Source organism: Juglans microcarpa x Juglans regia, chromosome 1D, assembly GCF_004785595.1.
Source record: "Juglans microcarpa x Juglans regia isolate MS1-56 chromosome 1D, Jm3101_v1.0, whole genome shotgun sequence".
In the NCBI taxonomy this organism is placed as follows: domain Eukaryota; kingdom Viridiplantae; phylum Streptophyta; class Magnoliopsida; order Fagales; family Juglandaceae; genus Juglans; species Juglans microcarpa x Juglans regia.
Genome location: NC_054594.1, coordinates 45,107,720 through 45,129,189, shown reverse-complemented (window position 1 = coordinate 45,129,189; position 21,470 = coordinate 45,107,720). Strand labels below are relative to the sequence as shown.

General features: G+C 36.4%; 2 protein-coding genes across 2 annotated transcripts; both read left to right on the top strand.

The window, feature by feature from the left end:
- The first annotated feature begins 10,055 nt into the window (after positions 1–10,055).
- On the top strand, positions 10,056–13,399 carry LOC121262503 (putative leucine-rich repeat receptor-like serine/threonine-protein kinase At2g24130). Its single transcript, XM_041165000.1, is given in 3 exon segments — positions 10,056–11,087; positions 11,090–12,784; positions 12,919–13,399. Coding segments are annotated over 3 exon segments (2,988 nt in total). The 5' UTR covers positions 10,056–10,207; the 3' UTR covers positions 13,332–13,399.
- A 3,782-nt stretch (positions 13,400–17,181) lies between these two features.
- On the top strand, positions 17,182–17,607 carry LOC121248135 (RNA-binding protein with multiple splicing 2-like). Its single transcript, XM_041146504.1, has one exon. It carries the CDS (start codon positions 17,182–17,184, stop codon positions 17,605–17,607), a length of 426 nt encoding a protein of 141 aa, XP_041002438.1.
- The last annotated feature ends 3,863 nt before the right edge of the window (positions 17,608–21,470 follow it).

Sequence of the window (21,470 nt, the reverse complement as noted above, 5' to 3'; positions counted from 1 at the left end):
AAACAAAAATAATATGAAAAAAATTATATATTAATAATATTTTATTTAACTTTCAATTTTTACTGCATCTCTTCTATTAACCAAACGAGTGAATAGTCTCGGGCTGAATCCTTCCAACGACTGTTAGGCTCTTTGGGCTGTTATATTCATTATTCAGAAAATTATAAGGTATGAGATCAGAGACTACAAAAACACTTAATTATATTGGCTACATAGGATGAGGAACCTAGAAATTCTTGCACAGACTATATTCACCCTTAATTATTCAGAATCTAGATGTTTTGGAAACCTAAAAGGAATAAAAAATTACACAGACAACAATGAAGAAAACAAAATACACTATCTTCGTAAATATAGACCCATACATCAATTTAAATTGAAGATGTTGATAGATTTGGAGGAGATCTCAAGAAAAATTTATCTTCTGAAACTGGTATCTGTGGTGGTGCTCTTTTTGGAGGCGGCGGCGGCGATGGATTGGGTCTTTTGATGCAATCTATGTTGCCAAATGAGATGCTTGAGCTGTCTACAATAGCCACGAAACATACAGCACATTGGTATTAGTAGAGTTGTTTTCTCTTGTATTTGCCTTTCAACAAACCATAAGATATAATATATACCTAAGGTTTAATCATATTGACATGGTACATTGATAGGAGAACATAAAAGCAATTATAGGCTAATTTTCATGCAGTTTGATCGATAGAATTAAAAAGATAATGTCTAAATGTTTTACACCTTGCAAGTTTCTTGCTTCGACCAATGCAGGAGTTGAAATCCCATGAAAAATGACGAGACAAATGAGAAAGGATGTGGTGCTCGTAATGATCAGATTCTTCATCTTGTTCGAAACCTGTTGCATGGGTTGATGAAGCATATAAAGGTTTGGCCGTTATTTATACACAATTAAATAAAACAGAGCAGTTGAGATGTGTGAAATTATAAAATCATTCACATCTCTTTCGAGTTTCAACCCTCAGCCTGCCTTGTTTTTTGTGAGGCAGCCAATTTCAGTTGGCCATATAATAGAATTTAATAATAATTTATACCTGGTAAACCTTGGAGGCTCATGCACTTGCAGTAGGAATTTGGAAAAACTTTTTCTTCAGTTTCCCACGGCCACTATCATTCTTGATTTTCTCATGGCGTAATTTAAGCTCATTATTTTTCGAGAATCGTTTGAATAGTGAGATGAGATGATTTTAAATGAGTTGAATAAAATATTATTAGAATATTATTTTTTAATATTATTATTATTTTATAATTTGAAAAAGTTAAATTGTTTATTATATTTTGTATAGAAATTTTAAAAAATTGTAATGATAAGATAAAATGAGATAGGTTGAAAGTATTTCTATATCCAAACAGACTTTAATGAGTTGACATTTTTCCAAATGGCTATATAATAGTCTTTAACGACGAAAGAAAAATTAACGAATTGTTTCATCTTGTTGCGAATTTACGTGTCTCACACAAAGTGTGACTAAAGAACGGGCTTAAATATATTTATAAATTTAATAAGATGGTTTAGTTGTGTTTATATTCATCTATCAGATTGTAATAAGAGAATATACATGGCCAAGTTGGTTAGGTAGAGTTTGACTTGATCAAGATGGTTTTTAACTAATTCCCATTTTATTATATATATATATATATCTATATATGATGCTACAATTATATATTATACACCACTTACAATTATGACAATTATTTATTGATATTGTCTATACCTTTCTGCATTTACAAAAAAATATGGTGATGTAATTAGGGAAGATAAATATTATAAGAAGTAAGGAAGATGTTCGCTGCTGCTGCTGCCGCCGCCGAAGTTTTGAGTCAACCATCGGGAACAAGTATAAATAGAGAGATGTAAGAGACAAAAACCTGGTAGTTTATGAAATGTTTGGCCTATGGTGGGTGGCGGCAATGAATTTCAATTCAAAATATATAGTTATCAATCGGTCGTTTTGGGTGTTGCTGGTTGGGCTTTAGGCCCGGCTGTTCGGGCCGTATTCCTCATGGAAGGTACGGAGTCCTGTTGTTTACTGATGCAATATAAAGTAAATTCATCTTAATTTATTTTAAATTAATTATTGATAAAATTTATTATTTTTTTTAATTTTTTTTATATGAATATTAAATTTATCTCAATTTAAAAAATTTAAATTTATTTTAATAAAACTTATAAAATATTATTATTTATAAATTAATTTAATTTATCTCAACATCCAAACATAAACTTAAGAGCTTGTTTGTTTTTAGAAATGAGATAAGATGAGATAAAATTAAAATTAAAAAGTTAAATAAAATATTGTTAGAATATATTTTTTAATATTATTTTTATTTTAAAATTTAAAAAAATTAAATTATTTATTTTATTTTATATTAAGATTTAAAAAAATTATAATAATAAAAAAAATGAGATATTTGAAAAAGTCCTAATTTTTGCGTACGCGCAACTGAATCCCTTGTCTGACACATCCTTCACGGTCATTTCACTCTAAATATTCAATCTAACATGTGGGTTTGACTCCCTCTAAACCATACACGTCAACGCTAGGACTTATCTGACCTTCTTTATAACTTTACGCCTCACGGGACTACTATGAAGGTAGGCGTTGTGAGATAGATAATGCGATCGCACGTGGCCATTGGGGTTGGGACCCCCCATACAGAACAAGTACAGATAGAGATCCTGAGAGGAGACAATTTAAAGCATGCTAGATTAAATATTTGTTTTCTTTATATTTGTGTTTCACATGTACCACTTTGGTAGTATTTGTTTGTCTAATTCTCTAGAGTTTTCTTCCACGCGTGTTAATTTAATAATACAAGGACTGTAGTAACAATAGCAATCATTATAATATCTTTTGGCTTTTGAGCAACCAATTAAGCATGCATATCTATATATCATTGTCTTTTATTGGTTTGGTTACACAATTAAACTATTTCTTCTCATCTCATATAATCATTATAAATTTTTTAAACTCTAACACAAAATATAATAAATAATTTAATTTTTTCAAATCTCAAAATAAAAATAATATTAAAAAATAATATTATAATAAGATTTTATTTAATTTTCAATAAAACATCACATCTGATCTACATAACCCAACGAGGTATTAATTTCCTGCAGCATGATAACTCCTTTTTTGTAGTAGAATTCCTTGGTTAGAAAACTCAATTTCTTTGAGTGCCTTCACCGGAGAGGAGGGTGGAGCTATAGCTTTCACTCTCCACTCTTCTCCATTTCCATTACCGTACTGTGTATATACTTTCATAATAGTATTTTTCTCCCCCTCCACTAGTTCATTTTTCGTCAGATCTATTGCACTCCAGCTGCTATCAGTCGACACACGCCCCACCACATCATTCTACAGCCTCTGATCTACTAGGATGGAGCGGAATCGCGTCAAAAGACTCTGAGCGTGGCCCTCATGCACGGCTTGTTTCCGCACGTGGTCTTCATGCACCTTCGTGCCACGATGCCTCCGCCTGTTACACACGTCATACTAGAAGATTCTCGACACCGAGATCTTCCAGATCTGCCTGGCCTAGCCTCCATACCACTGACACCACAGATGCGTGGGAAGACAGATAACTGGTCGCAGATCAGTCCATCTGATGCCATGCTTTCGACTATTTTATAGCTTTCCCTAATCGATAATCTTGAAAAATGAATTACAAATCTTTCTAAAAAACATCTCAAGACAACAAATTGCAGTGCACCCACAACTTTAACCCTTCCAGCGGAGGTTTCACTGCCATTGGCGGTGGTTCTATAGTTCGCATGACTTTGTGAACTGCTAACTAACGTCTTCTACAACAGAGCCCCCTTGTAGGGCATGGGTAGGGACCAAGAAATTGGTCCCAAGATCCGTTTTATTTTCTTTTTTTTCACCACTTTTGCACTGTGGTTATTGTATTGGGGCGTTTGTTGGAGAACCCCACCCCCTCCTCATGTATCATCATTTCCGTTTCTAATAAAAATTTGCTTGCTTAGGAAAAACAAAATGATAGTTTCATGAGTTGAACTGCTCATTCTTAATATATTATAATTTGAGAAATTCTATTTGCAGTTCTGAGTAGGGGACTGCGTGTGTAGTCCCATTGATGAATGAGGGTAAAAGGAAAAAAAAAAATATCATTTTTAAAAGAATATTATTATAATTTTAAATGAAGACTGTATGTAAACTAACTTTTATAATTTATACTAATCACTTGCAACAAATTATGACAATTGTTTATTATTTTCTTTTTTAACTTTCCGCATTTATCATAATTACAATACCGATGTAAGGAATATTCATAAATATATGGGGAGCCTTGCCTTCTTAATCAAGATTTAAATGTTTCAGCTTGCTCCCATTCTCCTTGATACAGTCAACGAGAAGAGTCTTCCCAAGTCCTTCAAATTTGAAGAATTCTAGCTTCGGGACCCTTCTATCTTTAGAGTTATCAAATAGGCCTGGAGTTCTTACTTTGCTGGAATCCTTTCTTTCATCCTTTCAAAAAAAATCAAAGTCACCAAGAAAGTCCTTAGGGAATGGAATCATAATACCTTTGGTCACATCTAATCCAATCTCAAGACCTTGATATCCACACTTTCCTTTCTTTAAGCACATGATTCCTAACCATCCTGTTGCACCTTGGAAAATGATCTCAAATAAAACATTAATGAGCTGCTTCTTAAAGAGGAATCTATTTGGAGGCAAAAATTCAGAGATACCTGGCTCGTTTCCACTAATCTAAATGCAAAATTTTTTCACGCCTCCACTTCTATTAGGCGTAGAAGGAACAACATTGATTATCTTAAGATTGAAAGAAACAATTGGACGTTCCTCTAAGATCCAAGAACACTTCCAAGCAATCTTTTTTTCCTCTCATCCTGATCCCCCAATCAGCATCAGAAATCTGTTCCCAAGGAAAATTTCTGATTTCGATAATGATTTCCTTTGCAAAATTTCAAATGAAAAGGAAATAACTTCTGTTGTTAGGAAACTTCCCTCCACCAAGGCACCTAGACCGAATGGTTTTACAGGTCTTTTTTATAAAACATTTTGGGAAATAATCAAATTTGACTTGATTGCTACGGTTCATAAATTTTTTATCCAAGAGAAATTGTTAAAGGAACTCAATCATACAAATTTGGTTCTGATACCAAAAGTTGACAATCTCAATGATATCAATCAATTCAGACCCATAAGCTTGTCTAATGTGTGCTATATAAAATTCTTGCAAACAGGCTAAAAACCATCATTCCTAGTATTATCTCTCCATGTTAATATGCTTTTATCCATGGCCGTCTCATTCAAGATAATACCATTCTAGTCCAAGAGATTTTCCACATCATGAAAAAAAGAAAAGGAAGGATTGGACAAATGGTTATAAAGATTGATATGGCAACGGCTTTTGATTCCATGGAGTGGACCTTTATTCTTGAAATCCTAAAGCAAGTAGGTTTTAGACAACAATGTGTCCATTGGATTTAGGAATGTATCATCACTGTGACCTATTCAATTATCATTAATGGATCCCCTCAGGGGTTTTTAATCCCACTAAGGGCTTACGTCAAGGAGATCCTCTCTCTCATTTCCTCTTCGTCTTAGGTACTGAAGTCTTGTCTAGACTTATTGCAAAAAAGGAACAACTCAATGGTCTTAAGGGTATAAAGCTCTTTAGAGGAGGTCTCTTTATTTCTCACATCCTTTTTGCAGATGACATGTTTCTCTTTGGGTCGGCCATTGCTCTAAATGCTCATAATTTTTCTGAATGTCTTGCTGTTTTTAATGAATGGTCATGACATAAGATCAATGAAAAAAAAGTCCTCTCTTCACTTTAGTAGAAATACCACTCAGGTTGTCATTAATGATGTCAAAAGTTCCTTCAACTTCAGAGTATCCCCCCTAATTCTATTTATCTGGGACTTCCTCTTTTCAATGGTGCTAATAGAAAAAACTTCTTAAATGGCTTAATGGAGAAGATCTGTAATAAACTCTAGGGTTAGAAATCCAAAATTCTTTCTCAAGCTACAAATTTTGTACTCATTAGAGCAACTGCTTGTTCCATCCTTTCCTATGTTATGTCTTCATCCCTTATCCAAAAGTCATGAATAAAAATCTGAACTCCATCTTTAGTAGATTCTGGTAGGGATTCAAAGATGGTGATAGAAAGAAATTTACTCCCAAATCATGGAAGTCCATTTGTTTGCCTAAATCAATGGGAGGCCTTGACTTAAAAAATATGGCCTCTTTCAACTCTGCCTTGGTCACTAAATATGCCTGGTCCCTACTAAATGGTTCTATAAGCCTTTGGAAGGATGTCATCTCAAAGAAATACTTAAGAACAAATTCATTCCTGAAAGCACCCTCTAAATCCAATGATTCTCGGTTTTGGAAGTGTTTACTCAAACAAAGAGATTTCCTATATTCTAGTATTTGTTTTTAAATCAATAATGTCATTTCTACCAAGGTTTGGTCTGATCTATGGGTTACTTCCATCCCTAGTTCCATACCTCACCCAAACCCCAACAACCAACTAGAGTCTGATCTTAACATGACTGTTTATGAGCTCATTCTAAAAGAACCAAGTGTTGAAATGTTCTTTTTCTCAATACTCTCATCTCGAAAAACTCTTCAAGAGAAATACAAAAATCCATTTTGCCAATCACAATTATCATTTAGTCCAAGACAAGATTAAATGGATTCACCATTCTTCTGGTAATTTCTCGGTCAAATCAGCCTATGCTGCTCTTGTTTCAAGAAATAACTTTTCCAATCTTAACAATCAGTCTATTAACTGGAAGAGTTTATGGAACTGAAACTTCAAGACAGGTTGAAATTATTTCTCTGAAAAACAAGTCGCAACATCCTTCCCACCAAAGTTAAGATTAACAGTGTCATCCAACTAGAGGAAGACCAGATACTATGCCCTCTTTATAACACTGAACCAGAAGATATCTCCCACATTTTCCTCAACTGCTTCTACTCAAGAATATTGTGGAGACACTCAAAATGGCCCATTGATATCACTTCCTTTGCAAGACAACCTTTCTCTACTTGGATAAAAAATATTCTCAAACCTTTTGAGGTCTTAAAAACTCCAGAAGAAGATCAACATTCCTTTCAATTATTTGCCACAATTGCTATGGACAACCTATGGTTTCTCAGAAATAAAAAAAAACCCATAATCAAATTCCTGCATCACCTCCTCCATTTGCTTTTGTTGAGTCTGTACTATCTACCTTCCAGCAATACTTATCAGCCTGGGCAATTGAAAACAGCCACAAGATTAGAATGGAAGAAAGACATCCAGCAGGTTCTTTTCTCATTAGGTTTGATGTTGCAGTCAGAGACTAAGGAAGTATTTTATCTTCTATATGCTGGAATGACTCAGGTGAAATCGTCTATGCAATCATTGACTTCATTTGCAGTGTGAATCCCAATCTTGGGGAAGCTAGAGCAGCATTGATGGCCATTACCAAAGCTAAGAGACTGCGCCTGCAAAACATTTTACTTTAAGGGGACTCAAGTATTACCATAGATGCAATTTCTAATCCTATTGTGGCATAGGACTAGATTTTGACCCCAATCATCAGTGATATCAAGCATTACCTCCTCTCTTTCAAAGTTTGGAAAGTTAGGAAAATTCATCGATCCAAGAAACGATGCACGCACAATTTGGTGCAATAGACAGCGGCAACGCAAGCCTTTGGTAATATCCCTCTAATTCAATTACCACATTCCCTTTTGAATTTTCACAGTGGAAAAGACACACTTATTTCATATATATAATTAAGTCACTCGAACTCTGGATGTATTTGGTTTTATCTATAAAAGTAGTACTCAACTTGATCCAAAAAAAAATTGTTTCAGCTAGCTAGGGTACCCCAACTCAATTAAAAAATATAAACCCACAATAATTACTTCATTTGAAAATTAACCTTTTATTAATTGGGCCGGGGATGTGTTTAAGAATGTAAGATGTTCGCTGTTGTTGAAAGTTTGAATTAGTTGGGCCCAGGCCCATGACCTAGTCATAATGTTTTCAAAAGGCTATAACAGGTTTCTTGTTCTCTGGGCTTTTGGACTTCTTCAACCTGTTTCCTTCTTGATTGGCTTTCGTAAAACGGATCGAGCATGTTTTCTTAGGTTGCGATTGGTTTCCAAACCTAACTGAACTCAGCTAAATTCAGTATAACTTTAAACTGAATCTAACATTTAAATAGTAAACTCTCAAATTACTAAACTCATCTCAACTTAAAACTTTCTTACACTTGAGATTCACAACATTTTTCAACTTAAAACATCTTTATATGTGGGACTCACAACCTTTTTCAATTTCTCATAAAAAGTACTAAACTCATCTTAACATTTAAATACACTTTAAATTCAGTTTAGATGAACTCTACATAACTCCCTCCACTACTGAACTTACTACTATATATAAAGAACTCAACTTAGCTGAGCTTAGTTCAATATCCAAACACAACCTTAAAGAGTGGCTCTACAGCCACACTGGGGATCCCGACAGTATAATTTTTGTTTTTTTTTTTTATATATTTTTTTAATATTTTTAAATACTTAAAAAACAAATTTACAATATCATTAAAAAATATTTTCTTAATCATTAAATAAAAAAAAAACCACTGTCATCCCCATGTGTGGCTTTAGCATTTCTGTTTCTTAAATTTTCAGTGCAAGCCTGAGTCCTATTTATTTTTTTAATAACTTTATCTTTCAACTCCATTTATTTTTTTAATAACTTTATCTTTCAACTCCTTAACTTGAGCAGCTTGGTTCGACATCTTGAATTTTATGGAATGGAAAATTCTTTTCTCAAGCCATCTATTTAAGTTTTAACATGGTCAGAATTAACCTCCATTGAATCATCAGAAAATGCTTATTAAGCTAATTTTCTTTAGTTACTGTAGAAAAAGCGCTTGATCTCATCAGTTTGGATAAATGAGTTTAATTTCGTTTCGATCAAATGAATTGTTCGTGATAAGAAAAAAATATAAACTCTTGCTACATTCCTTTATATATATATATATATATATATATAAAATATATATCCTTTAAATTATACAGTACTATTCAGATTTGTTTCACATTAAGAAGATTCTCAATTTAAATAATAAAAATATTATCTTTATTTTAGATTTTATCATATAGATTGATGTGATGCATTTTAGGTCACTTTTTTTTATTTAAATAATTGATAAAAACATTTAAAATCTATTTAATAAATATGTGTAATTAAAGATGATAAATTCAAAATAAACAATAACATTTACTTTACAGATAAATTAATACAAAAGAGCAAGTGTAGTTGGAACTGGTTAAGAATGCAATGGTCCCCTCAATATACAAAAGATCAGTTGCTCAAAATAAGAGTAGAATTGCACAAAATGATGCGAGTGACGAAAAGCCATCAACCTGGTTGCTTTGTCTTCTTTAGTAGTTTGAGAAATTTTTTGGTCATCCAGAAGAATCCCAACTGATTTGTAATGAATACCCAAAAAGCAAAAGGGCCATCCAAATTATACCTTTGAATGTCAACTCCATTTCTCTTTTTTTCCTGGAATTAAGTAGTAGTAATAGTATTCCCATCCTATAAGTAGAAGACCAACCAAACTAGGTGGCCTTGAGACACATCACACATGTCGCAGTTTTAGATAGACCATTGTCTATGTGAGGGTGAAAGCTCTCATATGTCTACGGCATCCGTGTCAATGCTGTTGCACCATTATAATAGTGATATCTGATCTAGATTTTCTAAAATTCATCCGTAAGAACAAGATCTCGCATATCTGAGCTTGGAATGCGGCCACCCCCCCTAAAAGAAGAATGCCATCTACTAATCTTTCGCATAAATTCTTTTATGGTGTCATCTCAGTGGGTATTCCATTTTGGTTGAGTTGAAAGTCCACTCATCATAGTTGCAACCATCATGAAAATGATACGAATATTCTTACTAGTGCTCTGTACAAATCATTGCCTCCATTGAATGTTTCTTGCCAAAGGGTCTATTTCCACCTTCGCTAAAAACCTCCTTCTCATTCCCAGACCCACACCTGATCTGCTCACTCAAATTCCCAACTCTCTTGGTATTGTCATTTTAGTATGTTTTGATATGAAGCAGTGTGAAGCCAAGAATAAGAGAGGAGACATCCTTCAAAGAAAGATTATCAGCCGCTTCCAACATGTCCATCTTCCTCGAAGCCTTGTCTCTCCTCCTACTACAACAGTTGGCTCTAACTTTTGGTATTACAAATTCAGGCTATCACAACCCCCCTCACCTCTCTCTGAATTCTGACAAGGCAGCATTGCTGGAATTCAAAAAGACCATAACACTCGATCCAAATTCCACCCTTACAAACTGGAACGAGACTAATGAAGTGTGCAATTTCACATGCGTGAGATGTGACAAACACCATCATCGTGTATCACAGCTCATACTGAAAGACACTCACCTTGTAGGGCTGCTTTCACCCTTTATTTCCAATCTAACTGGCCTTCGCATATTATTGATCAATGGCAATCATCTTTTCGGCAACATTCCACCTGAATTTTCCTCTCTTAGACATCTCCGCTATCTTCGACTTGTGGGGAACAATCTGCATGGTTCAATCCCAGACTCCTTAGGCCATCTTTCTAGACTCACTCTGCTTCATATCATGTCAAACAATGTAAGTGGTACACTCCCGCCTTTCCTCTTCTCCAACTGCTCTCATTTGCTTAACATAGATTTGTCCGGAAACTCACTCTCAGGCAAAATTCCGGGAAATATTGGAAATTGTTCACAATTGTGGAACCTTAATTTGTACAATAACCAATTTACTGGACAACTTCCTCCCTCTTTAATTACTTGCAACCTGTCCAACATAGATGTGGAGTATAATAATATTTCTGGTGAACTGCCTTCAGAGATTGTAAGGAAACTGCCTAACCTCCAGTATCTTCATTTATCATATAATGATATGATAAGTCATGATGGAAACACCAATCTTGCTCCATTTTTCAATGCACTTGGAAACTGCACTCTTATATTGGAGGTTGAACTTGATGGTATGGACCTCGGGGGCAAATGCCAAGCTCCATTGGCAGTCTTGGTGTAGAACTACAATATCTTTCACTACAAGAAAACCAAATATTTGGATCAATTCCTCCAGATATAGGAAATCTTTCGAGTCTTATAGACCTGGACATGACATCCAATCTTCTAAATGGAACCATAGCAGAAGAGGTCGATCAGTTGTCAAGCTTGGATCAGCTTGTGTTATCGCAAAACATGTTCACAGGTGCAATTCCTTCAGCACTAGGCAGGGTTGCTCACCTTGGTTTGCTAGACTTGTCGCACAACAAATTCTCTGGTGAAATCCCTGCGAGTCTGGGAGATTTAATTGGATTATATTCTCTATTTTTGAACAACAACCTTCTCTCAGGTACTATACCTCCAACTTTGGGACGGTGCACAGGTTTGTACAAGCTTGATTTATCGCATAACAGATTGACAGGGAGCATCCCTCCTGAGCTGGCAGGTCTACGTGATATCAGAATTTTTATGAACCTTTCACATAATAATCTCGAAGGGCCTTTGCCAATCGAACTTAGCAAGCAGGAAAATGTGCAAGAGATGGATCTTTCTTCGAATAAATTTACCGGAAATATCTTCCCTCAGATTTCAAGTTGCATTGCATTGACGAAGATAAATTTCTCGGACAACTTTCTTGAAGGGCAGCTTCCAGAATCCTTAGGGGAGGTTAGATACCTCGAATCCTTTGACGTTTCTGGAAACCGCTTATCCGGAAAGATTCCAATAAGCCTCAGTAAAATTTCCTCACTCGTCTATCTAAATCTTTCCTTTAACAACTTTAAAGGAACAATCCCAACCGGTGGCGTCTTCGATTCAATAACAACGATGTCGCTCTTGGAGAATCACCGACTCTGCAGGAATGTTACGAACAGACTTGCTGGAATTCCGATTTGCAAGACAAGCGGACCTTTGTTTCATTCAACTGTGTTCTTGGTTATTTTCGTCATCGTGATATTTATATCAGTATTCTTATCCACAGTATGTTGTGTGATTGGTGTCCGGCGCATTAGAGCCATTATTCACTCGCGGAAGATTCAAACTGATCGAAAACCAAGTACACCAGAATTGATCCTCAATTTTCCAAGAGTTACCTATAAAGAACTATCAGATGCAACCGAAGGATTCGATGAACAGAGACTTGTTGGGTCAGGTAGCTTTGGACGTGTCTACAGGGGAGTTCTTCCAGACGGAACTGCGATTGCAGTCAAGGTGTTACACTTGCAGTCTGGAAACTCAACGAAGAGCTTTAGCAGAGAGTGCCAAGTGCTAAAGAGGATCCGTCATAGGAACCTGATAAGGATTATAACAGCATGCAGTCTACCTGATTTTAAGGCTCTTGTTCTTCCTTACATGGCAAATGGCAGCTTGGATAGCCGTCTTTACCCGCACTCGAACACAGGTTTGGGTTCAGGTTCTTCAGATTTGAGCCTTCTTCAGAGAGTGAACATTTGTAGCGATATAGCTGAAGGGATGGCCTATCTGCATCATCACTCCCCTATCAGAGTCATACACTGTGATCTGAAACCAAGTAATGTTCTTCTCAATGATGACATGACAGCTCTAGTCTCTGATTTTGGGATCGCAAAGTTAGTCATGACAGCTGGAGGGGGAAATGGTGGAGCTGTTGAAATGGGAAATTCTACTGCAAACTTGTTGTGTGGATCTATTGGATACATTGCACCAGGTACAGATTTCTCTTTGCCACTTCATATAGAAAAATAAAAAATAAATGAAAGATGAGGAATTTCTTTTAATTACGCGTTTGTTAATAAGTTGAGAACAAAAACCTTCATCACAACTCAAAATATTATAATGCAGAGTACGGGTTTGGGTCAACTACATCCACAAAAGGAGATGTTTACAGTTTTGGCATTCTGGTGCTTGAGATGGTGACCAGAAGAAGACCGACGGATGACATGTTTGTTGGTGGGCTAAGCTTGCACCAATGGGTGAAGAGTTACTTCCATGGAAGGGTGGAAAGAGTGATAGATACTTCTTTGTTGAGAGCATCAAAAGATCAATCCCACGAAGTGAAGAAAATGTGGGAAGTTGCAATTGGAGAGTTACTTGAGTTGGGTATCCTTTGCACACAGGAGTCTCCTTCTACTAGGCCTACAATGCTCGATGCAGCCGATGATTTGGATCGGCTCAAGAGATACCTTGCTGGGGACACTACAGCAACCTTCACCTCTTCCCTTGGAATTTCATCTTCCACTCTAGGCGATGACTAACAGTTACTCTCACAATTGTACATGCATCAAAGTGTAATTTACTTTTCTGATCTATTCTTCAGTTTCTAAATTAATCTTTCAAAAAGTTCGACTTCTACATTTAGGGCCGAGCACATTCTTCTAGAAAATTAGAACAAGTCAATAATTTGTCCATGAAAACTGCAAAACATACGAATCAAATACAATCTATTTTATTTGTCTTCAAGATCAAAAGAAATAGAGATGACAAAAAAAGGAAACCTCCTCATGCAATGGCAGCAAAGTACCTCCCACCTTCGGGTTTAATATGGTTGATATATCAATGCCATGGATGCTACAAACCCACAAGAGCCATGTTTCTAGAAATGCCATAAGAATTTGTCAATCGTGCGATCAATCACAATGACCACCTTTAGTCAGTGCAGTCTGAAACACGTTATGCTCCTGATAATTATCTATCAACAAAAGAAAAAGGAAAATAAGGAAGAGAAAAACTTTGTAATTACAATTGAAACTGTTATAGGAGTCTTCTACTTGAGTGATAATACTATAACAATTTCCCTAACAAATCATGCTGCTTATGGAGTATGATGCATCCTCCAATTCTGGTAGTGATACTTGATGCAACCACCAATTCTGGAAGTGGTTAGTGCTGTATGATGCAACCTCCAATTCACTCTTGATATTGGAGCAGCAAAGCCCCCATACCAGTAGACATGATAAACATTATTGTTAAGATGAAGATGATGATGGTGGTGAAAATGGTTAGGCATAGATCAGATGGTTAATCGAGCACGAAATGATTATGGTATCCACTTTCTGTAACATCGTCATAGGTCCTTTGTAATTTATTAGTAAATGTCAGCAAAAAGGTTTTAACGGTGTACTTTTTTTCCTAGTGTACTTACTTTGTTAAAGAAAATAAAAAAGAATCGTGGTTTCCTGCGCCTAGTTGATGTTGATCTCGTGTGTGGAAATGACAGTACGGAGTCATTTTTTTCCTTTTTTTTTTTTTTTTTTATCGGCTCAAACTTGGAGTAATTATTCAATTTGGATGTTTGGTTGATGGAAGGCTTGACATTAACGAAATCCACTAGTTGGTGCTATTAACTTCACGTCATTTGGAAATGACAGTACGGAGTACATATTCAAACTCGGAGTAATTAGTTTGAATATTGTGTTAATGAAAGGGCAAACACTAACAAAACCTACCACTCATATCCCCAACTATAGCAAAGTTATTGATGCAGTGGCATTTCCAACGTATCTCTACAGGTTGATCTTCAAATAACAACGGCCACTGTTAGTGTTAATCTTCCCCTTGAGACTAGTTTCATGCATTTTCATAGAACTGAAAGGCTCAAGTGCAGCAGCAGCAGCACCATTTCCCTTGAGACAAGACCCAAATCAGTCAATACTATGATCGAGGAATTATAGTTTTGTGAGTTGGGGGGGATGATGTGCATGGCCTGAGAGTCGCCAACGGAACAGGGCAAAGAGAATGTAGAAAGGTCAATTAAAATAAAATGGGAAATAAAAGGATATTCGATGAAAATGAATGAAATCTAGAAAAATGAAAAACAATTACAAAACCAGCAATATACTTGGTCCCGGCCAAATTAATTATAAAGAGCACAATTCTTTACCACTGCATATTTTCAAATTGGTTGTTGACTTGTAATCATTAATATCACATTGTCAAACACATTCGATCAGAAAACAAGCATCTTCTCGAAACAATCTGATGAACACGTCATGTCATAGAAGATGTTCTAACTGCACTACTTCTTTCCATGCCAGGACCTAAAGTGGCTTCCAGACCAGAATGGACACGGCCACTATCTCAATTGTCAATGAGAATGGGGAGAAAACATCACTGATATGTTCGGTTTTTAGACACCTAGTTACAAAGACAGAATCCCATTAACTGGGAGAGCAAATTTTAAAGAAAAGAAGAAAAGGTTCAAGTTACAATATATATGCAAGCAGTTCATAAGAAACTATGTAAGTAGGCACGCGAAAAGAAAATATTGTGGAAGCATCAGCCAAGATTAAGCAGTTGTGTATAAGCATTAAGAATGTGATTGCTGCTGTGCCTTTCTTCTCCCCTGAGCAGTTTCCAGGGACGAAACAGCTCAGAAACTCCATTGATTTCCAAGCATGTTACTCTTATTCTTTTATCTATATATAAGATTCTTGTTTTTTCATTTATACACTTTCGACAATTTAACAAATGTTTAACAGTGTGCTAATGGAATTATTAAAATTTTCAAAGCTGAAAACATAAAGAGCTAAATATTCCAAACTACATAGAATATTTTAGTTTTTAAGCCTAAAATTCAGCTGTCTTTTTACAAAAAAAGAAAAAAAAAAAATCATTTGATTACATATTATTTTCGCCATACCCTGACAAAAACCGCGTTAGCAGTTCCAAAACATGAGCGCTTTGTTCTAGACAAAACTACAACCAAGACAGAGTTAAATAAACGACACTGCACCCAAACATATATTATGGTTCCATTGGAAAACCACCGCTCTACCGCGTGTCCAACCAGGATCTCCTCCTCTTATCTGGCATGTTGAGAAAAACCTCGGTCCGCCTTTTCTCCTCGAAGCTTTGTGTTATGAACCTGACTGGGTGAAGGTAATTTGGTATCTGAAGAATATTGTATGAAGTCTGTTTTTATGGAGGTTTAGGGATTCTCTCGAAGAACCCTATTATCAATACAAGTTTATGACTCTCTGAATCTTTTTCACAAACACCTTCCAGACGTCTATCATTTTCATTACGGCCACCTTCATTCTATCTCCCATTCGTTTCATTGTTACATTACAACAGTTCTCTACAGGTTCATAACAATTGGAATCCAGATCCAGGTTCTCATGGCTGAGTTGAGTAATGAAGTACAAATTTATTTCCAGAATTATCATCGTGCACTCTATGATTAAACATTTAGAGAGCCTGGAGAAAAGGTTCTCACAGTGAAGTTTGTGGATGGTAAAAATTTAAAATCTTGGTGGAACCTCTTACACCATTTATTACGTGAAGTTGAACATTGAATATGCGTATAGAAGAAATATATTTCCATTGGAGCAACAAAAATTGAGGTATGGAGAGGTTCTTTTGGAAGATGATGTTACGCTGAGTGACGCAGGGGTATTTCAAGATTATGGTATTTCAATATTATTATTTCCTTCTTGATATGAACGTGAGTGAAGATTTGGCCTCTGTAGAATTAAAGGAAGAGAAGATAGGGGCTACAAATTCAACAGAGGGAAGAGAAGAATCTGTGGTTGTAAAAGAGATCCCAATTCTTGATGTTGAAATCTCAGAAAGTGAAGAATTCGGCTTAAAAAAAATTAAAGGAAGAGAAGGAAGTAGTTACGGATGAGTGTGGGAAATTTTTACTCGAGTATGGCTCTAGCTACTTGAAGGGGGTTTTTTTCATCATCAGAAGTGGAGGGAAGAAATGGCGCCTGAGTTGTTTGATGAATTTCCACTTAATGGTATTTTTGAGCCTTTTGATAGAGGAAGCGAAAGCGTTGCCACATATTCTTCGGGGGTTCTTTCTCCATTTCATTTCTCCAGAAGGGAAAAGGGTGAAGACGAAGTCGATAGCGAGACCCTTTGTAGAAGCTGTGGTGGAGATTACGACGAGAAGCCCTCCCATCAGTCGGCCATGTCTTCATTAATGCTGGGATATTGCTGGGGTATGTTTCGAACTACGCTTTCTCTAAGCTCTCAACTCATTTGGGTTGGTGGCTTATGCTCGGCATCCACACACCCTTGAATGGCCTTCTCCCACATCTCAGGCCCACTTTCGATCGAGCCATTACGATCGAATCTGACTTTCATGTCATGGAAGAAAAAATGTGGGTTCTGCGTTTGAAGGTGCGTACGATATTCATCACGGGTCTTCCGGAGGATGTGAAAGAGAGAGAGCTACTGAATCTACTGAGGTGGTGGCCTAGCTACGAGGCTTCACAGGTGAACTTCAAAGGCGAGAAGCCCATGGGTTTCGCTCTCTTCTCTACTGCTCAGCTTGTTGTTGCCGCCAAAGATGCCCTTCAGGAAATGGTGTTTGTTGTGGATGACCCAGATGCAACCGCCATGCATATGGAGATTGGTAGTCAAATCTTTAGGCAAAGGCTTGAAATTGGAGATCGTGAGGGCCGGTCATTTCAGTTTACACACAAAGGTAAGAGAACTCCCCAATCTTTCATTTACACACAGTTTGATACAGCCCCTGCTAAGAGAGTAGAAAGACAGAAATCAGCGACATTCAAATTGGAGTAATGCTATAGAGAAGTTACTGTAGCAGTGCATATTTTGCACTCACTACATAGTTACTTTTAGTTCTCTATTTTTATATTTTAGATTTGGAAGATGTATGATCTAAATAATACTACATCATGTATACAAAATGATTGCTCTTAACAATGACTTCTATCTATATTTATTCTTCAAATGAGAGTTACTAGTTTGAAAATGGGAGTCAATAAAAAAGTCCCTTCCCTTCTTGCTCTAACGGAATGAATGGGAATCTCAATGGATCCATTATTGGCCAAGGGGAAACTGTCCCTGCATCCTTGCATAATCTAATCCAAATTTTAGGGAGCTGTGAGCCTGATCTCCTCATATATATACACGTGAGAAGTTGATGGAACTTGTTGAGTTTAAGACCATTTGTATAGCTAGTGTTGGTTTGTTGGTTGTTGAGTGGCAGAAACCTCTTTTAAAGGTTGGTGATAAACTGGATGAAGAGAAGAATAAGGCATCTCAACTGTTTGATATATATTGCCGATTAAAGTGCAATTTGGATAGTGAGATGAGATGATTTTAGATTAAAGTTGAATAAAATATTATTTTTTAATATTATTATTTTTTAGAATTTGAAAAAATTGAATTATTTATTATATTTTGTGTGAGAATTTAAAAAAATTATAATAATGAGATGAGATGAAATACTTTTACTATCCAAACGGAGTTCAAAGCTGCTTTTGAGTGGTATGAGATAAAACTATTAAAATTTGGTTGATATCATTCGATAGAAGGACGTGGCTTGTGGTCCTTTGATAGAGGACGGGGAAAAGAAAATGCGGAGAAGCCAAGTGGGATAGTCACATATTGTTATCCTTGAAGGTTGGTGCAGATTTAGCGGCCAAAAACTTAGGCACCAGAGGATCTCTTTATAACGCATGGATGGCTCCGGTTGAAAAAAAAAAAAAGGCGGAGACGGAGCAAGTGGAGCAAGATCCAGATTTCATGAAATTGTCTCCTTGATTCAAGGCAGCTGCCACAGAGTTAAATTCTGTTCTTGAGCGTTAAAATAAGAAAAAAAAAAAGTAAAAACAAAAAAAGAGGAAAGACAAAAGTTCTGTTGAAGACAGTTCCTGTTCACAAATTGGCAGATTATTCTTGTACCGGCATTGAGATAAATTTGAAGAGCAACTATCTATGTTGGATTCAGTTGACCTGAAGATTAGAGCTATAAAATAAGTTGGTGACAATGATGATGATGAGGATGATGTGACTACCTTGAAGAGAAAGATGCAAGGTGCATGAATGCCTTCAGTTATTCAAGAAACTTTGCAAGCTATTGTTGTGTAGGTCGGCCAATTTATCACTCAAAGAGAGGCTATCAGTAATTCATTCAGGAAATTTTTACTGCTAGAGCAGCCAATTTCCATATTGCATTGGATGATGTACCAATCACAAGCTTAACTTTTGAGAAGGAATGAACCTTCAAGTTATATTAATGCTCTACACCTTGAGAACAAGTTCTTTAAAGGAAGGAAATTTGTTATGAACCTGATTGTAACGGCATCATTGGAATTCAAATGAAGCACAACGTTTTTGGAGTCCTTATTTACTTGTCGTTTGAGTCCTTGTAGTAATCTATTTTTATAATCTGTTACTTTACTTTACACGTGTCGTTTGGTTATTTGTCTAGTTTGTTATCCCTATAAGGATATGAGGAAAAGAGGGACTGAGTGAAGATAATTTGGTCTCTGAAGAATATTGTATGAAGTCTAATTTATGGAGGTTTAGGGATTCTCTCGAAGAACTCTATTATCAATACAAGTTTATGACTCTTTGAGTCTTTTTCACAAACACTTCATTTTCATTACGGCAACCTTCATTCTATTTCTCGTTCATTTCCTTGTTACATTACAACAATTCTCTTCAAGTCCATAACACTTTGAAAACCCTTAAGGTACTTTTCAAGAGGAAGATATGGATTAAACTCATTAAGGATGGTGACACATTTAGCTACGGGGCAATCCTCCCTAAGGATGTCAAGCCAGCTTTTCCTCCTGTGATCTGGTATGCGAAGAAAAGCCACGACTCACTAGTCATCCTTGAAGCTTTGCAAGGCTATAACATAAGCCACGACTCGCTAGTCATCCTTGAAGCTTTGCAAGGCTATAACATATTTTTCATGAGAAATATATGCGTCTAATTCATTGAGGATGTTCACGCATCTGGCTATGCGGCAATCCTTGTCTCCATACCTCTCAGCCTTCGCCAAATATAACTTTATCCTGGTCCTAGCTGCCTTTGCCATCAGTCATTTCAGATGCCCTAGCCACTCTGGTATTTCCATCCTGGACATCCCAACTATCAGCGCTCCTGCACTTGCCTGAGCGAGTGGACATTCCACACTGAGCACTCGAAATCTCTAGAACTACTGGATCATCATTGTCAGGGTGTACAGCAAGATGCAAACCACCAACGAGCAGCACATCATCCAATTCATTGTCATCCTCACCCGTGCTGGGTGGGTATTGAGATACATCATTCAGTTTATTCTCATCATCATCAGTGCCAGGAGGGTCTTGAGGTGTATCATCCACAATTCACATTCTCATCATCTTGAAGGCTGGGTGGATTTTGAGTAGAAACATGGTGAAGAACATATGGATTAGCTGGGTCGTGTGTTTCGGACATCTACAAAAGTTGGGTTTCACCATGTCATGAACCTAAAGTACAACGGAAAAGGAAACATGCATAAAACCAGTCAATTTTTGCCCCAGTCATCTGAGATAAAATGTAAGCACCACTTGCCACTCGATAGTTTTATCAGAATAACTCGAGACAAGCTATTTACCTATTCTGGCTAACTCGAGACAAGCTGTTTACCTATTCTGGCTAGGCCTTTGAGTTGATCGCCACCTTTGTAAAAACAAACAAACTTAGCCTGCTACTCAGGAAGTATCCACAAGCACAAATTAAATTGCAACATATGCATATAAACAAAATGAGTCAAAATGTAAACACGACACCAAATTAGGAGAAACATCCACATGGATTGTACGCCACTCTATCAAGGAACTTTTTTCTCTTTTTTTTTTTTTTTTTACCTCTTTAGATTACTAATTATAATAGTGTACAACTTTAAAGAACTCGATATATGAACTCAAATGAATTTTCATCAATATGTTAAAATAAAGAAAGGTGATAAGTTAGCATAGATTTGCACCCTCTATATAATTTCTTACCATGTCTGCAGCTTCTATGGTATATGGCAAAGTTGCTTTTACAACCCAATTTTTTCACTGAATAATTTTTGCATTTTTTTTTTTTCGTATTTTATGAACCACCGAGGATGATAAAAACTATGCATTGACTGTATTCAGAACAATCGAGCATGCTTCATTCAGACTACCATGCTTCTTCAAAACAGATCTGCATCAAACAGATCGTAAACGACCAAGTCGAGGCTCAAGCAATAAGACAACCGACTTCTGGTACACATTGTTTCAAACAGGTCCAAAACAGAACAACTAGACTTGATTGTATTCTCATCACACTCAACCAGTAGAGTGTGAAATAATTGTATCAAACAGAGAAGCGAGAAGTGGAACGGCTTTCTGACTGCAAGAGAGGGGAGTAGAGGAACATGGGTAAGAGACGAGGAAAGAGTAAGCGTTTGAGAAAAGAAGAAACAAAAACCAATACCAACTAGTATTGAAACTAGATATCAAACGGAGCAAATGGAAGCATCTTGCCAAAAAAGAATATAGAAAGGATGAGATTTTTACTCTCGCCGATCTGGTTGGCTTGGAACGACGGTTCTAAGGGGAGCTACTCCGTACGGGGAGATGAAAGGTCGTTTCATGTTGCCGATCTGGGGCTAAAGGGATGACCGAAGAGAG

Coding starts and splice junctions, on each gene's coding strand:
- LOC121248135 (XM_041146504.1), top strand. CDS start 17,182: ATGTGGGTTCTGCGTTTGAAGGTGCGTACGATATTCATCACGGGTCTT.